The 23,428-nt window shown below is 37.0% G+C and overlaps 1 protein-coding gene across 6 annotated transcripts in view; it reads left to right on the top strand.

The window, feature by feature from the left end:
* The window catches only part of sardh (sarcosine dehydrogenase), a 68,740-nt gene that overhangs the window by 43,399 nt on the left and 1,913 nt on the right, over positions 1–23,428 (top strand). For 5 of the 6 annotated variants that reach the window (XM_051910015.1, XM_051910014.1, XM_051910016.1 and 2 more), the window contains exons 17-20: positions 8,257–8,350; positions 13,160–13,322; positions 15,537–15,705; positions 17,067–17,202. In XM_051910015.1, coding sequence (XP_051765975.1) covers positions 8,257–8,350; positions 13,160–13,322; positions 15,537–15,705; positions 17,067–17,202 — 562 coding nt within the window. Of the gene's footprint in view, positions 1–8,256; positions 8,351–13,159; positions 13,323–14,785; positions 14,985–15,536; positions 15,706–17,066; positions 17,203–23,428 lie in introns of those variants that run through there. The other variant, XM_051910019.1, reaches the window with a different exon arrangement.

The following is a 23,428-nucleotide window of genomic DNA, read 5'->3' as shown; positions in this document are numbered from 1 at the left end:
TAAACCTTATGCACGAGTTCCGCCAGTAGTGGGCACTCGTGCAACATGAGCAATGACGCACAAACAAGTTCACGAGACGGAAGGGAAATTAGCGAGTGAAGGGCATTAAAATTTGTTAAGCCCTGCTGGTAGATGCTGTAACTACACCATTCTTCTGGGCAAAAAAATATATTTCTCCATTGATGGCCATTCAAAAGTAGCTGTGTATTCTGATGAAATACATTTTTGCCAAACAATGTATTAATTGGATTGTATCATAGTACAGTGCTCAGCGTAAATGAGTACACCCCCTTTGAAAACGAACATTTTAAACAATATCTCAATGAACACAAAAACAATTTCCAAAATGTTGACAAGACTAAGTTTAATATAACATCTGTTTAACTTATAACATGAAAGTAAGGTTAATAATATAACTTAGATTACACATTTTTCAGTTTTACTCAAATTAGGGTGATGCAAAAATGAGTACACCCCACAACAAAAAAACGACTACATCTAGTACACACAGTGTATGGCCTCCATGATTTTTAATGACAGCACCAAGTCTTCTAGGCATGGAACGAACAAGTTGGCAACATTTTGCAACATCTATCTTTTTCCATTCTTCAAGAATGACCTCTTGTGTGTTTAGGATCATTGTCATGTTGGAAAAGTGCACAACGACCAAGGGCACGGAGTGATGGTATCATCTTCTCTTTCAGTATAGAGCAGTATATCTTTGAATTCATGATGCCATCAATGAAATGCAGCTCCACAACAGCAGCAGCACTCATGCAGCCCCACATAAGGACACTGCCACCACCATGTTTCACTGTAGGCACCATGCATTTTTCTTTGTATTCCTCACCTTTGTGACGCCATACAGTTTTGAAGTCATCAGTTCCAAAAACATTTATCTTGGTCTCATCACTCCAGAGTATAGAGTCCCAGTAGTCTTCATCTTTGTCAGCATGGGCCCTGGCAAACTCTAGGTGGGCTTTTTTGTGCCTGGGCTTTAGGAGAGGCTTCTTTTGTGGACGGCACCCATGCATGCCATTCCTCTGCAGTGTACCCCATATTGTGTCACGGGAAATAGTCACCCCAGTTTGGCTTTCTACTTCTTTAGATAACTGCAGTGAACTTGCATGCCGATTTTCTTCAACCCTTCTCATCAGAAGACGCTCCTGTCGAGGTGTTAACTTCCGTGGACGACCTGGACGTCTCTGTGAGATGGTTGCAGTTCCATCTTTTTTAAATTTTTGTACCACTTTTGCTACAGTATTCTGAATGATAAGTAAAGCTTTTCTGATCTTCTTGTAGCCTTCATCTTTCTGGTGTAAAGAAATTATTTTCTTTCTCAGGTCTTGTGACATTTCTCTTCCATGTGGTGCCATTGCTGACAGCATGAAATGGGAAGGGGTTTTAACCCTTTTATAGTCAACTGTCTGCTGGACACCTGTGTAATGAATAATTAGACTCACCTGTGGTTGAATTCTTGTTAAATTGAACATTTGTAGTCTAAAATTTAGCTTTGCTCCAGAGACTTTCAGTGGGGTGTACTCATTTTTGCATCACCCTAATTTGAGTAAAACTGAAAATTTTTGAAAAGTTATATTATTAACCTTACTTTCATGTTATAAGTTAAACAGATGTTATATAAAACTTAGTCTTGTCAACATTTTGGAAATTGTTTTTGTGTTCATTGAGATATTGTTTAAAATGTTACTTTTCAGAGGGGGTGTACTCATTTACGCTGAGCAATGTAACTGTTTTCCTTTGCCTGAAACTCTTCAAAGCATGAGATGGACTTTTATTTAGTTTTTTTCGTTGTCTGCTGTCTTTTATGTAGATAGCCGCTCAGAACAAGTGTTTTTTCAGCTTTGTCTTAATAAAGGGTCTTTTTTGACTCAGAGTTCTGAAAGTAGTTCTGAAACGATTCTCTTTCAAAAGATCAAGGGAAATGAGATGTTTCATTATATGAGCCCTTTAAAGCACTTCTGCTTTGCTCATCAAAACAGCGTGTCCTTCGACTGTGTCTTTCAGTCCTTTTCCTCATGTCCAGATGAAAGCTAGATGAAAGAGTTAGCGGCTTTGTGAAATCTCCTTCTTCATCCTCCTCTCCTTCACTGTACTCTTCATGGCTTAGGAGAGGGCAGTGGCTTCTGTCAACTCTGCTCCGTCATAACCGAACAGCAATGCTTCTAATGAACAGGAGCTACTATCATTCCCTTGCGATTTCCATGGGTTCTCAGTCTGCTCCCTTATCCATCATTACAGTGCAACGAAATGTTCGCTCTCTAGAGATTTTCACACAGGGCACCATAAAAACCACTGAGAATCAAATATTCTGGGTTCAAAATAGTTAAGCTCATTCTGCACCATTTCTGCCATACTAAAAAAAGCAAAAATCAAGGTTATGGTGAGGCATTTACAGTGAGAAAGTGAATGGGGCCAATTTTTGTAGGATTTAGTTGCAGAAATGTGAAGCTTCTTACAGCAGTCTTCAGTGTTGCATGATCCTACAGGAAATCATTCTAATACGCTGATTTGCTGCTGAATTACTATCAATTATGATTGGATGTCACTTATTAATAATAGTTCTTACTATTATCAATGTCGAAAACAGTTGTGCTGCTTATTATTTTTTGTGGAAACCATGATATTTTTTTTTCAGGATTGTTTGATGAATAGAAAGTCCAAAAGAACAGTGTTTATTTGGAGTAGAAATCTTTTGAAACCATTATAAATGTCTTTACTATCACTTTTGCATAGTTTAATGTGTCCTTGCTGAATAAAATTATTTAATTATTATTTTTTTCTTTAACATTTAGTTACCACTAAATTTTGAATGGTAGTGTATCATGGTTTCCATGCTTTAAATAATGCTATATATGCTATAAACAAATGCAAAAAGTTACTTGATGTGTTTTTTTCTCAGAATAAAATCATCTTAACCGACATATTGTTTACGGCCACTTCCATTGTAAGTGCCTCACTGGATCTAGATTTTTTTTTTTTTAAGTAAGAAATGGTCAAAAATTTATTTTTGCGGTAATCAGCATTGTCAGTTGAGCTTAAAACAACAACAACAAAAAATACAAGTTATGTATTTTCTAAAATTTTGTGAATCAAGCCACTTGGTAGTGCTTGAATTTGTGTTCACAGTATACAGTACACAGATTCATGTCATAGTGGAATAAGACAGCCCGTGTGTAGATACAGCTAACGTCTCTGAGTAATGATAATAGTGTGATTTTTATAGCTGCCCTTGTCCTTATTTTTGCTCAAATTATAACATTGTGTTGAAAACTATGCATTCCTCCCTCAAAATGTGATTTACCCAAGTACGACATGTTCCAGGCTCAACAGTTTTGATGCTCCTGGAACAACAAAGGATGTTGATTTGAAGAACTTGTTCTACAAGTGTAAATCTCGTTGTTTGTGAATGTCTAGACATTATTTAGGAGTGACGGTTGCCCCGGCAGCTCATATGATGCCGTGTATTTGGGTAAAGATGTTCTGAGCCACATTCTGTCTGAAAGACTGTTGTGTGTGTATTGAAATGATCTCTGTGTTAAATGGGATCCTGTCAGGACGGGAGTGAGATTTATGCAGCGTTAGCAGAGCAAGTGACAGTGTGCTTATATTGACTCCTGAAGTGTGAATGCATGCTTTACCGTCATCTAAATACATGCTTCCACAGCTGCATTTGCAACGTACTGAAACGACTGTGAGTTTAACTGAAGGGTGATGATTTGCAATGAAGTCAGTAGATGGAATCAGCAGATGCATGTTATATCAGGACATTTAATCAGCCAAAGCAGGCAGATTTTGTTGTTTTCTACCAAGAACATTTTAATGAATATGAAATTTAAAATTCATGACATTTATTCACCCCTATGTCTGTCTTCTCTGGAACACAAAAGCAGTTATTTATAGCAGAATGTCCAAGCTGTTAAACAGTGAAAGTGATTTTCAATTGTTTGAAAAGATTTTCAAGATTTTCAAAACTTTATTTTAGTTAATTTTGGAGCTTGACAGCCTCTGTCCCCATCCACTTTAGGGGCAGTTGTGGCCTAATGGTTAGGGAGTCAGACTTGTAACCTGAAGGTCGCGGGTCGAGTCTCAGTACCGGTAGGTAATGTAGATGGGGGAGTGAATGAACAGCGCTCTCTTCCACTCTCATTACCCACAACTGAGGTGCCCTTGAGCAAGGCACCTAACCCCCAATCACTCCCCGGGCACCTCAGCAAAAATGACTGCCCACTGCTATGGGTGTTTGTTCACACAGTGTGTGTGTGTTCAATACTCACTGCTGTGTGTGTGCACTTGGATGGGTGAAATGCAGAGCACAAATTCCGAGTATGGGAGACCACGTCACGTCACTTTTATTTTTTATTTTATGGAAGAGAGCAGCCTGAACATTCAAAAAGTAAGTCATATATATATATATATATATATATATATATATATATATATATATATATATATATACACTGATCAGTCATAACAATATGACCACCTTCCTAATATTGTGTTGGTCCCCCTTTTGCTGCCAAAACAGCCCTGACCCGTCGAGGCATAGACTCCACTAGACCCCTGAAGGTGTGCTGTGGTATCTGGCACCAGCAGATCTTTTAAAATCTTGTACATTGCGAGGTGAGGCCTCCATGGATCGGACTTGTTTGTTCAGCACATCCCACAGATGCTCGATTGGATTGAGATCTGAGGAATTTGGAGGCCATGTCAACACCTCAAACTCGTTGTTGTGCTCCTCAAATCATTCCTGAACCATTTTTGCTTTGTGGCAGGGCGCATTATCCTGCTGAAAGAGGCCACAGCCACCAGGGAATACGTTTCCATGAAAGGGTGTACATGATCTGCAACAATGCTTAGGAAGGTGGTATGTGTCAAAGTAACATCCACATGGATGGCAGGACCCAATGTTTCCCAGCAGAACATTTCCAAAAACATCACTCTGCCTCCGCTGGCTTGCCTTCTTCCCATAGTGCATCCTGGTGCCATGTGTGCCCCAGGTAAGTGTCGCAGACGCACACGGCCGTCCACGTGATGTAAAAGAAAACGTGATTCATCAGACCAGGCCACCTTCCATTGCTCCGTGGTCCAGTTCTGATGCTGACGTGCCCACTGTTGGCGCTTTCGGCGGTGGACAAGGGTCAGCGTGGGCACCCTGATTGGTCTGCGGCTATGCAGCCCCATACGCAACAAACTGCGATGCACTGTGTATTCTGACACCTTTCCATCAGAACCAGCATTAACTTCTTGAGCAATTTAAACTACAGTTGCTCATCTGTTGGATCGGACCACACGGGCCAGCCTTCGCTCCTCATGTGCATCAATAGCCGCTTTTCCACCATCAGGCCGAACATTTCTCAAACGTTCCATTCCGTGTCGATCCGGGCCAGCTGGTACGGTTACGGTTTCGTTTTCTACTGTGGGGCTGATAACGGCCGCTCTTTGGAATGTAATATAAAAGCATCAGTCGTTGCCTCGGCAACGTAACGTTTACTTATGATATAAGATGTAATAACTACCACGTTAGGGCGGATGATTAGATATTTCTTTTAATTTTATTATTAATTTGTTTTTACTTCGCTCAAATAGAGCGCTTAGCCAACTACGGAGAAACTGGTAGCCAGGCAACAGACAAGTGACCAATCCTGTGTGTCGACATCACTTCACAGATTCTACCAGCACGATTCAGCACGGTTAGACACCCGTGACGAGAATTCTGGGCCAAGAACGGTTTGTAATCGTGCCGTGCCGTACCAGGCTCAAGTGGAAACACAACTGGAACTGTTCCTTACCATTCTTAGAACCGTTCGGCCCGATGGTGGAAAAGCGGCTAATGAGCCTTGGCCGCCCATGACCCTGTCGCCGGTTCACCACTGTTCCTTTCTTGGACCACTTTTGATAGATACTGACCACTGCAGACCGGGAACACCCCACAAGAGCTGCAGTTTTGGAGATGCTCTGATCCAGTTGTCTAGCCATCACAATTTGGCCCTTGTCAAACTCGCTCAAATCATTACGCTTGCCCATTTTTCCTGCTTCTGACATATCACATCCTTCTGACACAAAATAGCCATTTCTCAGTCTGTTCCAATTCAAAGTTCACATCTAGCCAAGTACAGTTCAAATCCCTGGATGTGTTCTTGATCCGCCCCTTTTATCGAGGATGCATCGAGAGGTGACTTGTGCAGACTTGAGACAGCCTGGTATCTCAGAATGCATCTCTCACTAACCAGCAAGCGTCAATAGTAAAGGAGAAAACCCACGTAATTTAAACATTCCTTTTACCTATACTTTTATAATTGCTGTTATTGATCATTAAAACTGACATTTAACAAAAAGAGACAGTGTTGTGTTTTAAGTTATATTTAATTTTATTACAGTGAAGATAATCAGAGTATGCACATATATTAATATGTTTAATATTTTTAAAATGTAAACGAAAAGAGTCAGGGTTGTGTTTTACATGTCGTTTTGTTATAAATACTATACATGCAGTGAAGATAATGAATGAACGCGTTGCTTGACAACCTGAGTGACGCTATCAAGTACCTTCTGTGCCATTTGCGGAATCACAGTACTTGCGTCCTCCCGTCCTCGAGAGCCCGTTCTTGCCAAGTCCGAACTACCAAGGATGTAAGTCTGAACTTCGCGTACTTGGTATTGAGAAATGCCTAAAATGTTCACTTGCTGCCATATATATTCCACCCACTAACAGGTGCCGTGATGAAGAGATAATTAGTGTTGTTCACTTCACCTGTCAATGGTCAGAATGCCTGATCGGTGTGTGTGTGTGTGTGTGTGTATATATATATATATATATATATATGTATATAAAATGTGTATGTGTATATAATACAAGTAATATTGTGAAATATATCAATTTAAAATAACTGTTTTCTATTTGAATATATTTTGAAATGTAATTTATTCCTGTGATGCAAGGCTATACTACAATATATTTAAAACTGTGATATTCTGTAGTTAAATGTTAATTTCTTCAGTAACATTACACACAAATATACAGTAGTAAATTTTATGCACGTCAAGATTTTTATAGGATTTTGGTTGAGCGCCTTGCTTCATTTCTCATCGTTTGTGCTCTGTGGTGAAAAGTGATTTCATTAAGACTATATCTGATCCTTGCTTAACTGACACTGCTAAAAGAGAGACTGAGTGCCTAATTAGATTCACACACACTCACACACACACACTGTATAATTAGAGTGGTTGTTGGCCTTTGTGCTTCAGCGAACAGAGTGATGTTTGAGTGGGTGGAGGGAAGGAGACTTCCCTTAAATGCACACACACTCACACACACTCACACGAATGATGCAGTCCTTCGAAAATGTGGCAATCCACCTTCATCATTTCCATCCTCATAAATTACATCTCTCCCCTCACTCTATTCCTCCTTCACCTTTTTCAAACCTTTTTTTCCCGTCTTCACTCTGCCCACACAGATGTCATTTTCTTCTCTTTGGCTGTTGCTGGAAGATAACTGTACTATGTGATACATGTAGCATGAAGCCAAAGACACACTCTTGCTCTTGAGCAAACATCCGTCAGGCCTCCTTCTGCTTTTGTTAACACACATGCTAATGCAAAACAGGCCAAGCTGTTCCTGTCACCCCAAATGATGCAGCGAGAACAAGTCCATCGCACCCACACACACACACTCGCAGAAAAAGAGCAGGTCAGATGAGGGCCGCAGGTCGAAAATAGAAAGGAACACTGATGGAGAGAGTAAATAGGAGAGAGACTGATGGCTGACCTGATGAAAGGGAAAGAGTATAAATGGTGACACATAGGGCCATTTTCCTGCACTCCATAAAGAATATATAATAATAATAACAACAACCAAGGCACTTATGTTAATTTGCTGCATTTTATATACAATTTTGTATTCAATACTTTCATCTTTTTTGCTTTTTGTGAAATGGTTTGCTTTTCTCTACAGTAAATGCCATTTGTTTGTTTATATATATATATATATATATGATGCAATGGCATTTAATACATTTTAAGTCTAGATTTAATCATTTTATAACACATTTTAATCATTTTAAGTTAGAATGTAATTTCTCAGGAAAATGCCTCCCATGAGGTTTCCTTGGTTCATTTCACTAACTTTTGAAACTTGTATAAAGGTTATACTGATTTATGAAGTATTGATTTTGTCGGTATGGTTCCATGCAGACTGTAATGGAAGATTAAAGCATGCGGTTTGTGTGTTGACAGCCGTGAGCTTCTGCAGGAAGTGCTGGACTCTGACCTCAGCAATGATGCTTTTCCCTTCTCCACACACAAGATAGTGAACGCCGCTGGACACAAGGTAATGCTCTCTACTTCTCCCTGTCCTCCATCTTTGTGCAGATCCAGCACTGTCAGACACATTTGCTCATGCTCTAATTATTTTATTTTATTTATTTATTTGAAAAGGGACCATGTATAATTTTTAACATAAAAGTTTCCATTTCATGCATTGTACTGAATTTAGCCAATGGCTAACACTGACATAAATGATAAAATAACACAAACAGGTCCTGCATACAATAAACATACACACACACACACACACCATATCATGGCCAATAATAATAATAAAAAAATAAAAAAGAATAATTAAGGAGTCAGTTAAACTGCAACTGCAGTTATTTTTTTTACTTTTTTGCCTATACTTTATACCAGACCTTCAATAGAACTTTATACTAAATAGCTTTATACTAGAGCTTGTGACTAAAACTCGTAACTCCAGTGGATCCTCAAACTGAAAGCAAACCTAATACAATATATATAGCTCCACCGGCCTCAATCGTGAATGAAGTGCTGCACACATTTTGGAGACCATCTCTGCAGTTCAAGGGTAAAAAAAGAACTGGTTCTTTGAATAAGTTTTTATTATTTAGAAAACACAATGTTTGTAAAGGCTATTTTTCGGCTATTGTTGTATTTGAGGAGCCGAGAAGAGTGTCAGTCTGGTAGGCTATTTGCCCTCTAATCATAGACAATACAGCCTGTGCATAGCACTTTATCTTTTATAACACAAGATTTTGGCCAAATGTATTAAACGACAGGAAAAACTGGGTGCCCATATACTGTAGCTACAATAAACTTTGTAGCCTGTAAGTTGATGAAAACGTAATGCTGAACTTCAGATGCCTCAGATGCGGCCGTTAATGACTGACAAAACACAAATCTCCAACATTCACTGGTGAAAAACCTTGTAACTACATTTGAGCTTGATTTTGGGAAAATGTTAATAATATAATGACACAAGCAAGTCTCTGAACATTCAAAGCCACAATACAAACTTTGACAACATTATGTTTAATTATTTTAAAAATACGTTTTTTCCTGAATAGTAGCAGTTCTACACTAACCTGCAATTTTCGCTGGTTTCAAAATACACACCACGCTGGATATAACCTGCCATTCTTTTTCATAATGCTTTAGCGGTTGATGACATATCCTTGAAAACTCCTAATGCCAGCGACTTATACCTATGATGACTTTACAGCTGAGCGCGGGTGTTTCACTCACATTGGATGTGTCAACCTCACATTTGCATAGGCTGTACTGTTTGAATCCATGATTGTTTGACTGCCAAATTAAAATATTAAACAGAACGATAAAATAACTTTATTAACCGGTTAAAGGTATTTTCAAATAAGCATTTCTGTTTAGAATGAATAAACTTGATTTAGTTTTTCCTTGAACCGGTTCAGAGGCCTGATTAAACATAAATAGCAATATTTAAAAAAAAAAAAAAAAAAAAAAACTAACATAATGACAGATCTGCCTCCATTTAGTTAGCAATAGCCAACTTCCTACAATCCAATCAATTCCCAAGCACAAAGTCAAGTCCCGCCCTACATTTTTCTCATTCCATAAGCTGTTTTACTCAGATATACGTCACAATTGGGGGGAAAAAAAGACTATCGCATCTTCCTTTTCATGCCCACTTCAACATGAAATCTAAAAAAATACAAAAATAAAAGCAAATTCAAAATATTAACAAAAAAATAATAAAACTAAAATAAAAATGTGTTGATGATTTAACATGTTAATTTAATTAATTAGTAATGAAAAATAGTAATTAAATTATTTTTATAGTAATTAGTAATGATATAAAAGGATTTAACGCATTTAACACACCTGCCCCACCCCAGACCTACATAGGTCCTCTTACATTTCATACAGTTGATTGGTGACGAACATGATGCAGGGCAACAACTCAGTGCGTGATGTTACTCACCCTCATGTCGTTTCAAACCTGTATGACTTCCATTCTTTTGTGGAACAAAAGAAGATATTTTGAAGAATGTTGTTAACCAAACTGTTTTGGTTATCATTCACTTCCTGAGACATTTCTCAGATTATCATCTTTTATGTTCCACAGAAGAAAGAAAGTCATGCAGGTTTGAAATTACATTCAAGTAAACAGTAAACAATGACAGAATTTTAATTTTTGGGTGAACTAGCCCTTTAATACACATTTTAAAGCCATTAATCTCATGCCATTATTTATGCAATTGTAATTGCAGTGTAAATGCATTCATGCCACATCTGAGTCTGTAAATATATCTAAATGCCAATTCAGATGCAGATTCTGAAAAAAAAAAAAATCATGGCCGTTGTTCTATTCAATTCTATGTTGAATCAAATCAAATATTTCTTTCTAAAGCTACTTTTTATAATGTCTGTTTGATGCTTTTCTCATTTAACACAATAATGACTTAAATTATCTTTTGAGGGTAATTTCTCAGCCAAATTTGATGTGTGGTTAATTTGCAATTAATTAAAATAATTAATTGGCACATCATGTAATTCATTAGATTAAAAATCTTCTCGCTTGACAGCCCTAACAAAAACAAAAATAACACTGGTGTGTTTCAGGGACACTTTCTGCATGCATGTGTACGTGTGTATGTGTTGATCAGACAGATGGTCTACTTCCTCTCTTGTGACTAACATAGACACACAACTCTATTGGCTGATGTCATGCATTTTTATCTCTGCTCACCGCACCTCACCCCATCACACTCTTTCTCCCACTCACCTCAGAACGTGCTCGTGCATAACAGAGTATATCAAGAAAATACAGTAGCCAAATAAGTATTTAGTTTATATAATCAAGCACCATTATACATTTATTATATGCATACATTAGATGTTACATTAGATTTATTTTCTTTATAACCAAAGGCTATAACCCACAGCAGGGGCCCCGACTCAAATAACCTGGAGGCCACTGGCCAGGTGCTGTTCTCCATCGGTGGCCAGTTGAACAGAAAAACAAATACAAGTGTTTTTACAGTCTAAGCAAGGAGCTTTTGATCAATTTAATGTGTCCTTACTGAATAAAAGTATTAATTAAAAAAAATCTTATTGACCCCAAACTTTTCAACAGTAGTGTGTAGTTTTTGTGACATTTAGAGGTGGGCAAATCTGAAATCATATATAACTTGTGTAACAAAGGGAAATATAAATGCATTTTTCAATTACTGATTGTTTCAAACTAAACTCTGTCAAAGATGTGATGCCATGAACATTGCATTTCAGCAAATCCATTGGCTATTTTTTCCTGGAAGGGCTGCTGGGAAAAATACCAACTTCGTTCCTGCCGAACTGATAAAAACCTGTGCAGTTCCACATAAATTGCATAAAGCCAGCCAATCAGATTGTAACCACCGATTTTCGCCAGCTTTTGGCTGAATATGCATGATGTGGTCTGTGAACAGTCTGCAGATGGGTTATCTAAGGCTAAGACTAGTCGATTGTGGGTAACCAATCTAACAGTGTCTTGAATTAGACTACAACTATTGACGGCCAGAAATGTTTCACTGTATCTCCCTGCAGGTTACAGTTTAGAGCACAGTGCTTGTTTCTGTCTGATTATGGTGTCCTTCACATGATCTCAGCCCTGCCACATTTCTTTTTAGCCCCTCAGGCCTGGCACAATTAACCGCCTCTCACTGATCACTGTAAACACACAGTAATACACACACACACACGGATGCGTCTGTTATTGCTGCAGGTTCTGGAGAGTAGCCAGCCTATTATCTAAGTGACTGTTGTGTGCTGTGCTGTTTAGCGCTGTTGATACTGTATCTGGATCCCTTGTTGGGTGTTAATGTGTTTGGTAAGAGTGAGAGGCAGGTACTTCAGCCCAGTTTAATGAACAGTTGAGCTTTCTGAAGGGTGAAGGCAGCTGAAGTCAGTCGAGGCTGGACAGATACGCCAGGAAGACCATCTTCTGAAACTGAGCTCACCTAGTTTGTCAAAGTGTTATACTTTGTGTACACCATGTAACTCCTACCCTGGAATTAAGTCATTAAAATTTGTTTTAAATTACACTACCATTCAAAAGTTTGGAATTGTTAAGATTTTCTTTTGAAAGAAATGCTTGTATTCAGCAAGGGCACATTAAATTGATCAGACATTTACATTGTTACAAAAGATTTTTTATTTCAAATATTCTTCTTTTGAACTTTCTATTCATCAAAGAATCCCTGAAAAGATGTCACGGCAAAATATCAAGCAGCACAAAAGTTTTCAACATTGGTAATCAGAAATGTTTCTCGATCATCAAATCAGCATATTAGAATGATTTCTGAAGGATCATGTGACACTGAAGACTGGAGGAATGATGCTGAAAATTCAGCTTTTGAACACAGGAATAAATTACATTTTACAATATACGAGAACAGAAAACAGTTGCTTTAAATTTTAATAATTTTTTATAATATTACTGTTTTTTCTGTATTTTTGATCAAGTAAATGCAGCCTTGGTGAACATATAAGACTTCTTTCAGAAACATTACAAAATCTTACCAACCGCAAACTTGTTTTAATTCTGTTTGTTTGTATGGAAACAGTTTATTCAGGTATACAAAATTTGAACAAAATTAGAACGTCATTGAATTATTCTTGAATAATAACATAAAACTATTATACTTGAGATATATTACACTTGCACTGTAATTTCTACTTTTGTCTCTTCTTTCTTGGTTTTAACACCCTGTATCACCCATAACATGCTTCCTTATACATAACAAATTGACTCAATATCCAGGAAACTCTTCTGCACGTATTATAAATTTGCTCTTTTTTTCAGTTTTTCTTTTTCTTTTTTGTGTAGGTGAGGGCCATGCGTCTGTCGTTTGTGGGTGAGATGGGTTGGGAGCTTCACATCCCGAAAGAATCCTGTCTGCCCGTCTACCACACCATCATGGCCACCGGTGCCAAATATGGCATCTGTAATGCCGGCTACAGGGCCATTGACTCCCTGAGCATTGAGAAAGGTATGGTTTAGTGTCATTACTATTACTATCACTGTAATTGGTATCACTATCAATATTCTTTAGACCTGGGCCAGTAAGCAAATGCCTAGCAATCATCAAAAACATCCTAGAGACCACATAGCAACATGCTAAAATAACACTCAGAACAGGATCACTTACATTTTCTTCTAAAAATGTAGTTTAGTAGTAAAAGATGTTTTATGCATTATGAGATGTGTTTCTCCAGGTGCTGTAGTAAAAGTTTGCTTTTAGTGTGTCAGAATAAATTGATTTACTCTGGGACTCTGTTGATGAACAGTGATTGAGCCACTGAGAGTTTCACTCAACAGATCTCGATTGATCGTTCAGAGTTCTGTAAAAACACATGGAGATATATTTGCGATGTACACTGCAAGCATAAAGCATCATTGTATAGCTCTCAAATAGAGCCACATATATAATTCATTCTTAGTGCTTCTTTCAATACAGCTTTAAACTGAAAAGGTAAACCGCAGCAGTTTTCTGCACCAGCACTGGCCGAGCAACAGTAAAAGCACACATGCTGCTGGGAGGTCAGGTGGAGATAATAGTTGAGTCTTACTGTAGCTTGGTAGGTGTCCCTTATGCATTTAGTTCTTCATGGAATTAAAGGGAACAGTAGACAGTGGGACACAATAAAAACTCATTACTGGAGCTGTACACTTCAGCACTTCCACTGCACTCTTGAGACTCAACTCAGCTCACTGTTTGTTCACTATGTAGGTCATTTCTAGACTGTGTATTCATGGTTTAAATTCTCTACCTGAGTTCATGGCTAAATATGATGAAGAAAGAAGTCTCTGTTTATGTGAAAGCATCAGCATGCTAATAATAATGGATAGGGTTATTAATGTTTTTTGTATTTGGTTCAATGACATGATGCTTTTTGGATCTATTAATTATTTAAAAATATCTAAAAATGAAATTCATACAGACCATGGCATGAATGCACCTTTTATGATGAACATATTTTCAATTTCTAAATTAAAATTCTTTTTAATATATTTCGATCATGACAACTCTCGGAATAGAATTAAACAGCAATTTATTGATAAGAATGGAATGTACAGTCAAACCAAAAATTATTGAGACATTTTTTATATTTTTTACTAGTGGGTGCAAGACACTATACAGTAGTTCATTTATGTAAGTGAGGATAGCAAAATAAAGTAAACTGTGACATATTATACCCAAAAATTCTTCATACAGTGGACTACCAGTAAAATTGATGATAATTTGGAACCAAAAATTATTCAGACACTTTGACCTGACCATGTTTGGCTTAAATGTTATCTGACATAATTAAGATAAATTTTTTCTGACACAGTTTAACTCTGAGATCTTGTCATAGTTTATTGCCATTTTTTAAAACTATAGTGAATAAACTGTATTAATGAATGAAATGTTCAAGGTGTCTGAATAAATTTTGGTTTGACTGTACATAGGCTTTGTCTTGGCAGACTAGATCTGCTACGCTGCTGCTGTTGGCATGGCATGAACTACTGCCGAAACATGAACATAAATACAGTGAAGAGGATACAAGCTGCTGCAAGGAAAGTAGGGAGAGCCCTCTAGCAGGTCTTGGCAGGTGGTGCTGGGGAAGGAGGAGGGCTAGGAAAATTCCCACGGTGCGCTGCACTGAGTTGAGCCAGTTCAGGATGGAAATAATATATATAATTATTCAAAATTATTATTTCCTAAAAGGAAAAAGTTTTGTTGGAAAATATTGTAATTAAAAAAAATAAACTATTTTTAAAATAGTATTACCGTGAATTATTATTCTTATTACGAATTTTTAAAATAACTGTTTTCCATTTGAATATATTGTAAAATGTAATTTATTCATGTTATGGTAAAGCTGAATTTTTCAGCATCATTACTCCAGTCTTCAGTGTCACATTATCCTTCAGAAATCATTCTAATATGATGATTTGCTGCTCAAGAAACATTTCTGACTATTATCAATGTTGAAAATGTCAGTCAAATCAATGTCATCAATGTATTTCTTTTTTGTGGAAACTGTCATTCTGTTGAAAACATTTTTAGAATGAATTAAACTTTTGACAATTGTAGATTTTTTTTTGTTTATTTTTTAATAATATAATATGAAACCAACCAACATGAATACAAAGATTCCATTTTCATAAGAATCTTTTTTTATTATTATTTAAATGATTTTGACTGTCTCTCTATCAGGTTACAGGCATTGGCATGCAGATCTGCGTCCTGATGACACTCCACTAGAGGCGGGACTTGCATTTACCTGTAAGATGAAGACCTCCGTTCCCTTCCTGGGTCGGAAGGCATTGGAGGCCCAAAAGGCTGAGGGTCTGCGCAGACGAATTGTCTGCTTCACAGTTGATGAGTGAGTTTTGCTGTTATGAATGTAGACATAATGAAGGAGGCTGGAATGTTAACATGGTAAATTAACAGAGGTGCAGTAAGAGATTTCTAAGAAACGCTGTTGAAAGTGGATCGGACCGAGCAGCATAACACACTTGTAGCCAATCAGCAGTAGGGGGCGTGTCCACTCACATGGGGGATGAGAGAGAGTGAGCAAGAGGGAGATTTGAAGAAAGACTGTAGAAAGAGAGATGGCTGAGAGACATTACAAATAAGAAAAGTTCAGAGAAATATCACTGGAAAAAGAAGGGTTATGATCAGGCAAGAGCTTTAGCACCCGTGTTAATATTAGAAAAGCTTTCCAGCGCTGAAGAGACCTAAGCGGGAAGGCCTGAAAATGGACGGTGAGGTTACGTTGTTTCTGCTTCATATGTGAGTAGATGTGGTTTTGCTGTTTCACAGAACCAAGATATGCTGTTGTTGTAATGTTAGTTATAGTAACATGAGTGTCATTGTTTGTCTAGAGCTGGTGTTTTGCTGACGACTAACAACCAACTATTGCTTGTATATACTCTTATGTACTTTGTTCATTTTTTGTTTTTCCTTGTCATTCATTCGTCATCTTCACTTTATTTTTCATGAAGCATTATTTTTGCTTCGCTTCAGCTATGATAAAGACACATCAACAGTGTCAACAAATATCACAGTGTTTCTCAGAAATCACTTACTGCACCTTTAATGGGCCTTTGACTGAATTTCATAATCATTTTTGTGGTTATTGCTCTGTTTGCTTTAAAACATCACAACAACAGTGAAAAGTAAGCATCGATTTAGTATATTTACTCCTGAATGAGATCTTTGGGGTTAAAATTCAAAGCACAGCAGTAGGCTAATATGCTGGCTATCAGTGGTTTCATAGCCTCGGGTATCTGGCACATTTTTTGACATTTATTTACTGACCGTCTGGCTTAAAAGTGAATAATTGCTGTAATGCCGAACTAATGCTATAATATGTCACCTTACATTTGACTGATAAGGTTTTTCAAGGGGATATCTGAGTTTGCCCACCACTTTTCATAATTGTTTGCTTAGAGCTTCATTCTTGCCTGCCGTGAGCCTTAGTAAATATTTCAGTAGTCTAATGTTTTACATATAGCCCAGACATCTTCATCCAGCACAGTCTGTAGAAGTTGAATTCACAACAAATTTGGATTTGATCTATGATCATCATAAAACATTTTAAAAGTTAAAATCAAACAGCCAGATCCTAACATATCCTCTAGGATCTGACATAAATACCATGCAGTTTTTCTGGACCAGTGTTCATGTTATTTAGAGATCCTCATTTGATCGGCACTGATGTGTTGTTTGTCTTTCCTGCAGGAAAGTGCCAATGTTTGGTCTGGAAGCTATTTTCCGCAACGGCGTTCCTGTGGGCCACCTGCGGCGCTCCGAGTTTGGATTTGCCATTGACAAGACCATTGGCTATGGTTATATTCGCAACCCAGATGGGGGTGTGGTGAGTACTGTGTAATAGCTGTCTTTCTAAAACTAGTGAGCTGTTTATCTAGACAGCATTTTATGGCTGCATAGGCACTCTTTCAAAATGAGGTCGTTTATAAAAGTTAGGCGGCAACATTATTTTGGTCTTGTCTAAAGGCGCAATCACATTAGCGGAGGCAAAAAGTTCATTGTCTGTTGTTAGTAGAGGAGCGATGTATGAAGCACAGCTCACACAGCAGGTTTCAAACCAAGCACCTTTCTGTTGGTCAACACGACAAATCCTCTTGAACCTGTTGCGAAATCTGCATGTTGAAATCTTTTGCCCTAGTGAAATTCCCAATCACATGAAGTCTTATTGGAATGACTAGGTTTTTGCCAGTGAAAATTTGCCGAACAGCAGTAAATGTGACCGCACTTTAAAGGGTTAGTTCACCTAAAAATGAAAATTCTCTTACCATTTACTCACCCTCATACCATACCTGAGGTATATGACTTTCTTTCTTCAGATAAACAAGCAAATTTTTTAGGAAAATAATCAGTCTCTGTGAGTCCATATAATGCAAGTGAATGGCTGCCGTAGGTTTGACTCTTGACAAACCACACACAGTGATTGATACGACCCCAGTGAATGAATCAATGTCTTCTGGAGCGAAACGATAGGTGTGTCTTTTTATGAAAAATAATAAAAAATTTTAACTCTTTTACAAGCCCTCCCATACTGCAGTATACTGTTAGTGAACATCCTCGCGCCGCCCACACTGCTGAGAATGATGTTTAGATAAATATGTAAATATGTGCTGCACGCTTTCCTTTCAATAACAAAATAAACACACAACAAAAATCACAGCATCTGATCATAGCGATGTGGATATGTTTAGCACTCCAGTAAAGTCACACTACGTTTATTTAATATAGCACTTTATACAATAGATTGCTAAAATAGACTGGCTTTACAGCATTAAACATGAAAAAACAGTGTCTCTCTTTCAATTAGAATTACAACTTCAATTTCTACTATAAAGCAGCTCTCCAGTGTTTTCGTGTTTTTACTTGTGGACGTCTGACCTCGAGGGACTGAACAGAAAAAATGAACTGGAAAAGGTTTTCACATCAAAAAAGGTGGAGTCTCAGAGACACACCTACCTATTACATAATTGCCATGGACCGATGGTAGTTTGAAGATGTTTACCAGCTGGAGAGAACTTTTCCTGAAAGTTCCCTTTGGCAAGCTGTTTCGAACTCCCTAAACAAACTCCGAATGAATTTCGTTTTGGCCTGATTTTGTTCGAAATGACGTCACACCAGTTCGTTCTTCAATTTCTCTTGAAGTAACTCTGTTGAAATCAATTCAAGTGAGTTGCTGTTCCAAATCAGACCCTTATAATTCTTCCTTATACTGTATATCAGCAGCCTATGAAAAATGTATCAAAATTAAATGAGTTTATGCCTAAAAAAAAAAAAAGAAAAGAAAAAAATCTGCTAATGGGGTAAGAAAAATAAATTTATTTCAAAGGGAAAACAAGATTATTTTTCTGACCTCATTAGCAGATTTTTTTCTTTTTTTAGGCATAAACTCATTTAATTTTGATGCATCTTTCTACTTGATACATACAAAACAAGACTTTATCTTATATAGCCTAATTTTGTTTCTCAAGTAAATGTATCTTAAGAATGTTTAGATATTTGTACTGGGAAATCAAGACAAAAATACTAGTAGAAGTGCTACAAAAAGTGGGTTTAGTGACTGTTTTACTCACACAAAATATGAGAATGGGTCACTTCTTATCAACATGATATTTTAAGTATAATTGAACTTGAGCTTGGGCAAGTACTTTTAAGAGACAAGTATTAAGAAGCCTTTTTAAAGTCTTTTTAGAGACACTCCACTGATGTGTGTGTTTGATGCATATGCACTCATTTTTCTTTTCTGCTTTTATGATTCAGGGTGAGTCATGCGAGTTGTTCCTCATGTAGGGTCATTTAAAGAGTGATGATTAGATGAAGGATACTGTGTGTGCCTTGCTCTCTGCTGAGTACATACTGCTATTATTGTGAAGTGCTCATTTGCATTTCTCCAGTATCAATACTTACTGTTCTGAAATGAACGATGGGCTATGGTGGGCGCTATGACCTAAACCTCATCATATGATCACTCTAAATAACACATTGTTAGGTTTTGGTGGAAATTCAGTGAAAAACATGCTATTATTAAACAATCCTTAACGTAAGTAACCATGAAAATAAATAAAAAAATGTTATATATAAAATGTAATATTAATTTTAGAGTTGCACCGATTCTAAATTTCTCTACCGATACGATAGCCGATTATTCTGAAATCTGAATGATATCTACCGATTATTGGCCGATACATTGGTACATCTTTAATTAATTTATTAAATAATGGAGAAAGACAGGTTTTGAATTTTTTAAAATTTAAACTAGAAGCAACAAAATTTAAAAATATACATTTATTAATCTAGAAATTAAAAAATAAAGTCTTATGAATGAAGTCTCAAGGTTTCTCAACCATCAATATATAAAGATTTATGTAATAATACTAATGAAATATATTAACGTAAGTATGTAAAATTGAACTATGTATTATATATATTTAAATGTATTGTGTGTGTGTGTGTGTGTGTGTGTGTGTGTGTGTGTGTGTGTGTGTGTGTGTGTGCGTGTTTTTGTGACATATCAGGACACAAATTTGTATAATGACATGGGTATGACATAGGTATTACAAGGAGAGGGTGACTTATGGGGACATTACCACATGTCCCCATTTTTCAAAAGGCTTATAAATCATACAGAATGAGTTTTTTTTTTTTTTTTTTTTTTTTTAAAGTAAAAATGTACACAGTTTCCTGTGATGGGTAGGTTTAGGAGTAGGTGTAGTGTAGGGGGATAGAAAATACGGTTTGTACAGTATAAAAACCATTACGCCTATGGACTGTCCCCACAATTCACTAAAACAAACGTGTGTGTGTGTGTTATAATGCTTGGACACAGTGGCAGCTCTGAAGTCCCTGTATTACGAGTATGACATGATACAGGAGGATGTGTACTTAATGCTAACTGACAGACAACCAGATGAGGAGGGACAGATGGGGAGGTAGAACTGAGACATCTCCATTCCACAGCGCAGACAGCAGTACTGTTGAACAGGGTCGAGTGCTGATCTGATCAGACCTTTACTCTCTCTGCTCACTGCATTACTACATCACAGACCAGAGAGGAGGAGGAAGACGATAACAGACACATCACTTGACATAATGTCACACAAGTATTATTCATGGACGAGAGACCTTGAGACTTCATGCATAAGACTTTTCGTAGTTTCTATTTTAAATTTAAGTTTCCAAATCCATGTGACTTTTTTTCTACTGTGGAACACGAGAAGAAATTTTGCAAAAATGTCCTGGTTGTTCCATGTAGTAACAGAGAATGGAGGGTTTTCAAGCTTCAAAAGGGCGCAAAAGCACTGTATGAGTCCATACTAGTCGTTGTGCAGTATTAGAATTTGTGAATTAGATTAAATGGCTCATTCAAAAGAATGTTTTTTTTAATGAATCAGTTATTGCTTGTCCTTTCATGAATTCGTGTGAAGTTACCAAGAGCAAATGTCAATATTTTCTGTGAAATAACATCTTAAACTTTTGTTTAAACATCTTCATCACACATGACCAGGGCTTCAAACTGTGACTAAAATGGTTTCAAATGTGAAAATAAATTGTTTAAAATGTAGCCCATATGCAGTTTCATCAGATATCATCCCATCTCAAGTGTGTGCCAGAGTTTCGTACACTCAACAATGAACAATACCCCAGTCATAATGTCCAATTCAAGAACAAATGGCTAATGAACCTGTTTTTTAATCAGTAAGTCAGTAAGATTCACAGAACATCTTCAAACTTGTTTGTGAGTTGGCAGTTTGAATCAGACTCAGTCAGTGAATCATTCAGTGTCAACTCCCACACTGAACCATCACTGCGTCCGAATATGCCTACTTCCATACTATACAGTATGCAAAAAAAAACGTTGAGATTCTGAAGTGTGAATGACAGTGAAGCGACTCAACTGACGCCGTAGGTCACATGACAGTGACAACATGGCAGATGTAGTACGTCCGAATTTCATTCATGTTACACACATTCATACTTTAATAGAACATGCTTTTTTAACGGTTGTGAAGTAAGTTTCAAACCAAATGTAGAACCTAGTATGTGATTTCAGACTGGGTGCATGATAAATTTTTCAGTGATGTCAAAAACGTCTTAAATGTATTTACTGACTGTTTGTTCATATAACAAGTATATATTTTTGCTGTAATCAATTAGTAATTGCTGTTAATTGATTTGCTGTAATCAATTAATAAAATTTACAACAGAATATTGTTGGTTATTGTTTAGCATATAAAAATGATAAGAAATAGAAGACTGTGTCATTAACTGCTATAATGTGGGATATAATTCACACTGCAAATGAAATAATCAAATTATAAAACGATGGAGGAATAGTCAAAACTTTAATATGGTGATTAAGTGTAGAAACAATACATTTTCTGCTTATTGCAAAATATGCATATATATTTGCAAGCATAGGGAAAACTGACTTGATTACATCATTCACAGTGCTTCATGGCAGTGGGCGCGAGCTCTAAAGTGTTCTTTTGGCACAATTTGCTTGTTGCGATGCTTTGATGTATTTTTTTTTTTAAACAATTCAGCTGTTAAACATGATTATTTAAAAAAATAAGTAGAAAGTAATGCAGGCTGATGGTTTTAACAAAAGCATATACCACCATCAGTTACAGGATTAGTTCACTTCTGAATTAAAATTTCCTGATAATTTACTCACTCCCATGTCATCCAAGATGTTCATATCTTTCTTTCTTCAGTCAAAAAGAAATTTAAGGGTTAGTTCACCCAAAAATGAAAATAATGTCATTTATTACTCACCCTCATGCTGTTCCACACCCATAAGACCTTTGTTCATCTTCGGAACACAAATTAAGATTTTTTTTTTGAAATCCGATGGCTCAATGAGGCCTCCATAGCCAGCAATGACATTTCCTCTCTCAAGATCCATTAATGTACTAAAAACATATTTAAATCAGTTCATGTGAGTACAGTGGCTCAATATTAATATTATAAAGCGACGAGAATATTTTTGGTGCGCCAAAAAAAACAAAATAACGACTTATACAGTGATGGCCGATTTCAAAACACTGCGTCAGGAAGCTTCGGAGCGTAATGAATCAGCGTATCGAATCATGATTCGGATCGCGTGTCAAACCACTAAAATCATGTGACTTTGGCGCTCCGAACCGCTGATTCGACACGTTGATTCATAGTGCTCCGAAGCTTCCTGAAGCAGTGTTTTGAAATCGGCCATCACTATAATAAGTTGTTATTTTGTTTTTTTTGGTGCACCAAAAATATTCTCATTGCTTTATAATATTAATATTGAACCACTGTACTCACATGAACTGATTTAAATATGTTTTTAGTACATTAATGGATCTTGAGAGAGGAAATGTCATTGCTGGCTATGGAGGCCTCACTGAGCCATTGGATTTCAGCAAAAATATCTTAATTTGTGTTTCGAAGATTAACGAAGGTCTTACGGGTGTGGAACGCCGTGAGGGTGAGTAATAAATGACATAATTTTCATTTTTGGGTGAACTAACCCTTTAAGGTTTTTGAGGAAAACATTCCAGGATTCCTGGAGTCCAGGAGTCCATATAGTGGACTTCACTGGGGTTCACCGGGTTGAAGGTCCAAATTGCAGTTTCAGTGCAGCTTCAAAGGGCTCTACGTGATCCCAAACGAGGAATAATTGTCTTATCTAGCGAAACGATCTGTCATTTTCTAAAAAAATAAAAATGTATATACTTTTTAACTACAAATGCTCATCTTGAACTAGCTCTGAGATCCGCACGCATGACGTAATCACGTAGGAAAGGTCACGCGTGACATAGATGAAAGTACAGATCCAGTGTCTACAAAGCGAACGTGCAAAGACTAAGCTAAACACCCTTTACAAAAAACAAAAAAGGTAAAACAATGATATCAGATGATTTTGAAGCTGGAGGAGAAAATGAGATGGAGTTTTTTGCCCTAGCGTGGTACTTCCACCTACGTTACGTGTGACCTTTCTAGCGGATCACAGAGCAGTGCAAGATGAGCATTTGTGGTTAAAAAAAGTGTGTGTGTATATATATATATATATATATATATAT

The sequence above is a fragment of the Ctenopharyngodon idella genome, chromosome 10 (genome assembly GCF_019924925.1).
Source record: "Ctenopharyngodon idella isolate HZGC_01 chromosome 10, HZGC01, whole genome shotgun sequence".
Classification (NCBI taxonomy): domain Eukaryota; kingdom Metazoa; phylum Chordata; class Actinopteri; order Cypriniformes; family Xenocyprididae; genus Ctenopharyngodon; species Ctenopharyngodon idella.
This window is presented reverse-complemented; position numbering and strand designations above follow the sequence as displayed.